The sequence below is a fragment of the Eurosta solidaginis genome, chromosome 4 (genome assembly GCF_040869045.1).
Source record: "Eurosta solidaginis isolate ZX-2024a chromosome 4, ASM4086904v1, whole genome shotgun sequence".
Lineage (NCBI taxonomy): Eukaryota > Metazoa > Arthropoda > Insecta > Diptera > Tephritidae > Eurosta > Eurosta solidaginis.
The window spans coordinates 220,402,052-220,411,362 of NC_090322.1; the positions used below are offsets into that span (position 1 = coordinate 220,402,052).

The window sequence follows — 9,311 nt, forward strand, 5'->3', positions numbered from 1 at the left end:
CAAGTGAAGCTAATATAAGCGTGTTAAAAATGAAAAAGTTGCTTTTGCAACTTTTACAATATCAAATGCACAAAACCTTGAACTACCTTATAATTTTTGTATTTTATTGAAACTAATTATATTTATCGTTTTAATTTTATTAAATATAGATATAACATATCGCACACTAACTACAAAAGAGTCACAACTTGAAAAAATGTTAATGTTCAGGAGAGAAGAAAAACGGTTTATGTGAAAACGTCTGTAATGTTATACTGAAATCCAGTTTTACAAAGAAGGATACCTTCATTATAAAATGAATTGACGAAATTTTGTTGTAATTATTTGTTTACGGACAAAATATATAGCAATTTTGAATTAAGACTATTTCTAAGAAAACTTACTACTCGTACATTCACAATTATTTCATCAAAAAAAAGCATATTTCACTATAATACAAGCAACTTTACTCACTATTTACGTTTAAAAAGACACAATTTTAATTAATACACAACAAAGTTAAAAGTTTTTTGCAACAAGATAGTCAGAATTTAAAATAATACACTTTATGCGTAAAAAAAACTGTTCACTTGTTCTTAAGCACATTGACACAACTAAAAATAGTACTCCTTACTTGATAGAGCGCAAACGATGCATTCAACACCAAAACTGGCATAACGGTAATTTTCCAGTTAAAAAAGAAAATAATGACAACGAAATTTAAGGGGCAGTTAGAGATGTGTACTGTGGATTGGTTTATGGAAAAAAACCGATTTTGAAAAATTTTTAGGTTGTGACTCTTTTGTAGTTAGTGTGCGATATGTGCTTGTTATTGAGATTTTCGTGGTCTTGAGACTTCACAACACTTATTCCTTTTGAAATTGATAACATTGTACTTAAGTTAGCTACAACATTTAACAACTCTCTATATCCAATAACGTTCTATTAGAAATACCAACAATGCAATCATCCACATACCATATTGAACAACAAAAATCCCATGCATTTGATTTATATTTAACGGTTTCTCTTTTTGCGTTGTGTCCATCGTGTTCTCCAATTTATTTTGTGCAAAAGAATTCCGCCAATATTTCACAATTCCACTTCCTTCCAATGTGAATAATACATCATTAATTGTCAGCAAAAGAAATGAATGTTTCGTTAAATATATGCAATTATGTTGCAAAAACATTTCATCTTTCAAAACATGAAAAACTCCATATTTACGATTTTGAATTACATAATATGCAAGAAAATCAAGTGGTGTAGATGTAGCGTATAGTTCATGTGGATACTCCTCCAATACAGCAAAAATATCTGAATCATCCTTATTCATTATTAACAAATGGATATGACCATCGCTTACGTCCTGAACTTCAGATAGAGTATCGGCAGTGGCACTACTCACAACGATTTGATATTTATTTTGAACCAATTGAGCCAATGTTGATGGTGGTGGAATATCTTTTTGAGAATTGAAGAAATCATAAAGTAGCCCTTGATAGGAGGAACGTAAAATTAACGTAAGTAATATCCACATCATTAATATGTAACGGGCAAAATTCGCGGTAGGTATTGATAAAGCAGTTTGCTGTAGAAGTATGCTCGTCCACATTGCAGTCATCTTATCAATGCTTGAAATACCAAAGATGAAACGATAAACTTGTCTATGAATTCTATGAAGAATATTAGCCAATATTATTGGAAATAAATAGAATATGATTAAGGAACACCACACATAAATATTGAAAGGATACAGTATAGTTTCGTAGGAGGACCAATTTTCTCGTTTCGCCAATACAGTGAGTACGTGTTTGTTTTGGTAAAAACTTGATGTCGAGGTGAGTATTGTTGAACGTTGCCTTGTACGACGAAAGCTGCCTAAACTTAAGTCGGCTACTTTTTCATTTAACTGCAATAAAATAAATGAAAATAAGGGAGCACAGAATTTTGTTGAAATGGTCTACCATAATTGTACTGCAAACTAACAATATTGTCACGGATATTAGAAGGAATTGACGTGGAAGAGTATGACTTTCATCTTGATGGCGAGGAAACAGCAAAAATGGAAGAGACAGTTACGCAGACAGTTACGAGCACAGACTTGAACATGATATTGGCTGCAATATCTGCACAAACATCGACAGTAGCATTAATGTCGTCACAAATGTCATCACAACTGGAAGAGCAGAAGACATATATGGCATCACAACTAGAATCACAGAAGACACATATTGCAGAAATGTCGTCAGAAATAACATCAAAGATTGAAGCACAAGAAACGCGTATTTCAGAAATGTCGGCACAAATTTCAGTACAGATATCATCTCAGATCTCCACACAACTAGAAGAGCAGGAAGTCCGTATATCATCTAAACTGGAAGCGCATATGGAAGAAAAACTAACCCAGTTTCATGAAGGCTTCAGTGGTCGACAGGATAAAATCGAGGCCGAGGTGGATGCTTTGAGAGAACGTATCGAGCAGTTACAACTAAATCGTCCAGCAGTTTCAGCGAGTAATCCAAAGGTAAAAACACCATCCTTTGACGGTTCTGTTCCTTTCCAGGTGTTCAAGCTACAGTTTGAGAAGACCGCAGCAGTGAACAACTGGAATGCGGAAGATAAAGTTGCTGCACTTTTCGTGGCATTGAAAGGACCAGCAGCGGAAATCCTACAGACGATTCCCGAAGGAGAGCGGAACAATTATGAAGCATTGATGGCTGCTGTAGAACGACGTTATAGAAGCGAGCATAGAAAACAGATATTCCAAATCGAGTTGCAAAACCGCTACCAAAAAGCAAATGAGACATTGCAGGAGTTTGCTTCAGATATTGAAAGATTGGCTCATCTTGCAAATGCGGACGCACCCGTGGAATACACTGAAAGGGTAAAAATCCAGAGCTTCATAAATGGCATACGAGATGTGGAAACGAAGCGGGCTACATATGCGAATCCAAAACTAACGTTTGCTGAAACGGTATCGCATGCACTGACTCAGGAAACATCCTCACTTTTGAGTAAGCCAGCGTACAAAGCTCATCGAGTGGAAGTGGAAAAGCCAGACTGGGTAGACGCAATTTTGGAAGCATTGAAGGGCAGAAGAATAATGATGCAGTCAAATGCTTTAAGTGTGAAAAGCCAGGGCACATTGCACGTCATTGCGATCTTGGTCCTAATAGTTCCAACAATGAGGGTGGCCGTAAACGCAAAGCCGGCGGAAATGAGCAAGAGCGTGTCGAATGTAAAGAACGAAAACTTGCCCCGGCTGTTGAATGTCCTGTGATATCTATGTCGCAAATTGGAAGGAAATCAAGCAGTCTTACCGTCAGAGGGAATGTGGATGGTAAAGAGCGTGTACTGACTGTAGATACAGGGGCATCTCATTCCTTGATTCGATCTGATTTAGTCTACAGGAGAGTAAAGTCATTACCTGGAGCAAGGTTGCGTACGGTCACAGGCGAATATAATCAAGTCCAAGGCGAAGTGGTATGTGGGGTATTAATTGGAAAAGTCATGGTTCTACACAAATTCGTTGTGGCGGAGATCGTTGATGAAGTCATATTGGGAGTGGACTTCTTGGTTGACCATGACGTCAAGATCGATATGCAGAGAAGGGTGATGCGTTATGAGAACCAAGATGTGCCACTTAACTTTAGTTTGGAAAAAGGGTTCAGCAGTAATCGGGTACTGGTGGAGAATACTCGACGAAGTTCACGAAATTCAAAGGTAAAGGTTGATAGATCGAATGGGCCAAATAAATCAAAATCAAAAGTACTTGCGAGAGAAACCCTGGCATTGACAAAACCTAAAAGACGCAGGAAAACGAAGCAACGAATTTCCGAGAAAGAATGCGAGGGTAGTTTCAAGCCGGAGCGCACTACTGTTGTAAAATGTGGGAACGATACCGATTATGCAAAGAAAATTCGCCCAGCGCAAGCTCTACGAAGTGGTTCATTGACCAAACAACAGAGTGTGAAGGAACGGCACAGGGTAATGAGTAGTAAGATGAAACACTGGCATGACAAGAACTTTAATTCGGAAGGTTTCTTGGCGGGAGATTTGGTACTGTTAAACAGCCCTCACCGGCGGAAAGGTGTTCCAGCTAAATTTCGGTGCAGTTGGGAAGGCCCGTACAAAGTTGTGAAGAAGATCAGTGATACCATCTACCGCATACAAACCACTGGGAAACCACGGGTCAGAAGAGTGGTACATTTGGAGATGCTAGCAACGTTTAGATCGAGAGATTTGTCTGATCGGGACGATCAGACTTAGGTGGAGGGCAGTGTCACGGATATTAGCATCACTAAGTTATCCCATCACTAAGGCGATGCTAAGGCCATGCCAAGCAGTATTTACGTTAATAATCAAATCAAGTATACACATATATAAGGCAGCCCAGAGAGATGTCACACACAGATGCATTTACTTATACGCCTATGTGCGCGCGAGATACTGTAAACTACAAACATTCACATCAATAATTCAATCTTTATGTGTCTACATAAACGAATAAATAATTGCGTCTACACATATGTACCATGTACGAATGCGAGCAGCGGAGAGTCAATGCGCAAACACATGCATATATCTGAGAAGTTTGAGAGCTACTGGACTAGTAGATTCTGGAAGCGCCTAAAAGATGTATAAAATTGTGCAATTTTAGTTATAGCTGAGAAGTTTGAGAGCTCATGGACAATGCTAGTACATTCTGGAAAAATGCGAACGAGGAAACCAAAGGGTATAAAAGGCAACGGATGAAGAGGCGCTGGAATTCAGTTTGAGTAGAGCTATCAATCAGTTTGATTAAGCACGCGATCTGGCGGCCAATAGTAGAGTTTCATTTGAGTTATCAATCAGTTTGGTTATTAAGCCAGCGAGTAGCAAAGTATAAGTGTTATTGTGAAGTACTTTAACAAAGGTCATTTTTCCATTATTCAATATTGGAGTTATTTATTCAACAGTTTAGTGATTCGAACTTAGCAGAGGATTGCAAATAAGAGGATTTTCAAGTAAATTCGTTACAATATACACGGCTAAGCATGTGCTAAAGAGCCGTTTAAACTTGATGTATCCATATACACTGGCGGCCACCGTGGTGTGATGGTAGCGTGCTCCGCCTATCACACCGTATGCCCTGGGTTCAACTCCCGGGCAAAGCAACATCAAAATTTTAGAAATAAGATTTTTCAATTAGAAGAAAATTTTTCTAAGCGGGGTCGCCCCTCGGCAGTGTTTGGCAAGCACTCCGGGTGTATTTCTGCCATGAAAAGCTCTCAGTGAAAACTCATCTGCTTTGCAGATGCCGTTCGGAGTCGGCATAAAACATGTAGGTCCCGTCCGGCCAATTTGTAGGGAAAATCAAGAGGAGCACACCGCAAATTGGAAGAGAAGCTCGGCCTTAGATCTCTTCGGAGGTTATCGCGCCTTACATTTATTTTTTTTATTTTTTTATCCATATACATATAAAACAGCTGATCGAACCAACCGTATGGAAATCAATGTAATTGGTCAGGCACCATTGACCATAACACCCCAGCCATAACCATACCATAGCCAATCTATCGGTCCATAAAAAATATTTGAGTTCGAGAATTTATTAACTGTTTTTAGATTTTATTTAATGTTTTGGATACGTTTTGACTAAGAAACTTATTTTTTGTGGTATATGTTAGTAATTGTTTGCGTTTTCTTCATTTTTATGAAAATGTCACGATTTTTAGGTTAAGGCACCAAGAACTGATGCCAGTTGATATGATAAGTAAAAATATGGTTATGAATATGGCGTTATGACTATGGCAACTTTGCCAGACCCTTAAGCATTGCAAATACGCAACATAAAAATCCGTATAGTTTTTTCAAAATTTAAAAGCAAAGCAGCAACTGTAAATACCAAAAAAAAATTCGGAAAGAAAAACTTTAATATAAAGAAAGTTGCTCACGATCCGTAGCTTATATTAGCTAAAGCAACGTTTACAACGTCAAATACACAAAATTCTGAACTCTCGTAATAATAGGGGAGTTCAGGATTTTTTTACAAGTGGTCTAGCATCTTTGCATTGCAAACTCCCAAAGCATACTTTTTAGAGTACACTAACAAAATACATGGCTATGCATTTGCTACGTCATTACAAAAAAAGCAACACCAAAAATCGTAGTTTATTTTTGCAATATTGAATAGCAAATCATCAAGTGTCAAATTAAAAACGATAATTTCTGATTTATCATTTTCCATTGCAAGACTCCTTCATAATATTTGCAAACATTTTGGATATGCGAATACTCGATTTCCAGTTAGATAACGCTTATCTCAAGATTTTTTTGAATGTATGCTCAGATATGTTGGGCATTTTTAAAACAAGTTGTCAGCAAGAGAATTTAGGAAAATGACTAAAATAGAGCGCTCTCAAAAGTTTTCTGACACAGACAGTCTTCGAAACGGAGGTCGAGATAAGGGGTGATATTCCGCTCAGAAGTCGACATATGGAAATCTCATGTGACAATGTAGGTGCGAGGTGTTATCCGAAACTAAGCAATCAACCCTCTGTAATCAAATTTGATAAATTGGACCGACTTAGACTACCGGGTACTTTTCATCTTAATTAACAAAAAAGGTGAGCGGTGTCATGCATCCGTGCAAAAAATTTATGATGAGAAAAATCAGACAACAAAAGGAAAGGATGGCAAAAGAAAGGAAGAAGAGGAAAGGTTAGAAATTAAAGCCGAAACCGGTCGACGTACTATCAACTTGATATCAAAGCGTTAACTGTTTATTATCTAAGTGTTAAGGGCTTCTTATCAACAAGTTATCGGTTTTCTATCCATTTATTATCGATAAGCGGTCGATTATTTATCGAAAATGTTATCAAAATCTTTTTGAAAAGTAATCGATTCGTTATCGGAGTGTAACACATTTGTTATTGGCATGTTTCCGGTTTGTTATGAAAAAGTTATCGATTTGCCAGCGTTATATTATCAAAAAACTATCCATCTTGCATCAAACATTTTTCGTTTTTTATCGAAAAGTTATCGGTTTGCCACGCAGTGTTACCAATTTTATTAACGACATGTTGTCGATTCGTCATCTACGACGGGAAATGAAGTGGGCGATTAATCGAAAAAAGGTACGCAATATTAGGAGAACAAAACTGTTAAGGGCAATGAGATGCAGAAAGACAGTGTGCAGCAATGAATTGAAGAGAGAGAGGGCAGGACGGAGGGCAATAAGAAGTGGAAAAGCTTGAAAGACTGAAAGAATTTGGTGTAGAAGAGTGGAAGGGGAAAGAGAGTGAGCTCTGGCAGGTAGCCTGAAAGCTAGAAGGAGGAGGATAGGAAGGAAACGTACGAAATCAAGACGTGACTGAAAAGGGGAAGGAGAGGTGAAAGGGAAAAGGAGCAGTGGAAGGTTAAGAGGGCTGTTACAGATATAGAGAAAGAGGGGAGAGAGGGGATGGAATGCACGAGAAAGGGGTGGGAGAGGGTAGAATGTACATACATATGTATATATTGCTATTTCGCATGGCATGACACTGCTTTTAACCATGATCACACCACAGTCTCCATATAAGCATTATTCAACATATCCTCAACTGCGCCTATAAATGAACATTTCTAAATTTTCCATTTTGTTCTATCATCATTGCCAATCAAACCTACTTCACCAATGTGGCTGCAAATTGGAGACACCAAAAGAGATCAGAACTTCCTCAACCTGTCTCTTCCAACTCAGTGGATATATTACCTTCCGCTGCTACTTAACACATGTGTCGGTAGGAACATTTTCTGGGCCAACGATAAATTTTCCGGAGAACTTTCCTCTCGAATACTACATGCTCCATTCCTTCTCAGTATACCAGAACGGGTATGATGACAGACTTCAACAAGCTAATAATCACAATAGTATCATCATATCTTTAGTCCAACTTTAACGAATGTGTTTAGTTTGAAGAACGAAAGCTGTACTAATTTCCAGGGGAAAAGGGTCTACCGATCTAAATTTTTCAACACTGGCGCCACATGGTTGTAAACTAGCCCTTGTCTGATACTCACTAAGACGACGAAAATATTTTAGTCCTGGTGCTTGGAATACTTTGTATAATAAATTTCTCGATGTGATGTTTTATCGTATCAGCGTTTTTAGTAACGACTGCACCACCGAAATATAAGAAATCATACGTCTTCATCATCTCCGGTTAACACTAACTGGCACTTGATTAACAGAAATGGTTCGGTGATCTATCAGGTGGGGCTCCAGTTAGCGTTAACCGGAGATAGGAAAAATGGCCTGAAAAGGCTTCTAGTAACTAATACAAATAATAAATGGTTATACTCACAAACTTTATGGCTCCTGTTAGCGTCCCATTTTCCAACACCAGGCCCCGTAGTTCATTATTAGGCGGAACAAAATAATCTACAGTAAAATTTATCTCATTAGCCAAGAGATGCAAAAGCTGTCCTTCCGTGCCGCCAAATAGCAATTCGCTTTGATTCGGTCGAGGCAAAATAATATAGGGTGGAACATTAAACAAAGCTACCGATAGCGGGCACCCATATAAATTTTTTACTTTATTGGGAAATAATGTTGATGAATGCATTTGTGGAATTGAATTTTTGGGGTTTATTTGTTTTGGCTCAACACTTTTACAATGATGACGTGAAAATGGAAAATATGTATAGAGTTCAATGTCGTTGGGATTTACTTCCACAAGTACTGCAACATTTATTATGTAATGGGACCAGCAATAATCAAAAATTTGTTGTAATTCAGAGTGTAAATTTTGGGGACTACTTGTCATTCTGTGCAAAATAATCAAATAATATTCGCTAAAATCCATCTGCATAGCATTCCAGCCTGGGTGGATCTCTCTATAAAGAAAAAATAGAATAGAAAAGTTAGTTAGTGTTATTAATGTGAACTAAGATTTTAAAAATGTTTAATCGGGCAACTTTTGGCTCTTGGAATAAATTTTGTATACGCCTTTCAGCTCACTGACTATATATCGCCGCTGTGGACATTATCAGATCTCAGTAAAAAGAAATGCTACGATGAGGAATCTCGTGTATCCTCGGAAAATTAAAGCGATACCTACTGGGCCACTTGCATTCGATCGCAGTAACGCGCAGTGTATCGTGAGTGCGAAGATCTTTAGAAGCTGATAAGGTATGTTTCCAAATAGTACAGCAGAGCTTTTAACTTCACGTGGCAATATACGTTTTAACTATGTATTAATGAATAGGAAAAGTCCAATACTAGTCCCAGATTTACCAGTAGACGAAATGGATACAGAAAGGAGTGTTACTACTAACACATAGACAAAAAGCAAGCAGTCGCACTT

General features: G+C 37.8%; 1 protein-coding gene across 1 annotated transcript; it reads right to left on the reverse strand.

The window, feature by feature from the left end:
- Window positions 1–496: 496 nt before the first annotated feature.
- On the reverse strand, window positions 497–8,832 carry LOC137249068 (uncharacterized). Its single transcript, XM_067780220.1, has 2 exons — window positions 8,310–8,832; window positions 497–1,891 (listed from the first exon to the last, which is right to left on the reverse strand). The coding sequence occupies exons 1-2, from the start codon at window positions 8,814–8,816 to the stop codon at window positions 905–907; spliced, it is 1,494 nt and encodes a 497-aa protein (XP_067636321.1). The 5' UTR covers window positions 8,817–8,832; the 3' UTR covers window positions 497–904.
- Between the last annotated feature and the right edge of the window lie 479 nt (window positions 8,833–9,311).

Bases quoted from the DNA above. Each gene is read 5' to 3' on its own strand.
- LOC137249068 (XM_067780220.1), bottom strand. From the start codon at position 8,816: ATGCAGATGGATTTTAGCGAATATTATTTGATTATTTTGCACAGAATG. The intron at 1,892-8,309 runs GTGAGTATAACC...ATTTTATTGCAG, and splicing joins TAACAGGAGCCATAAAGTTT to TTAAATGAAAAAGTAGCCGA.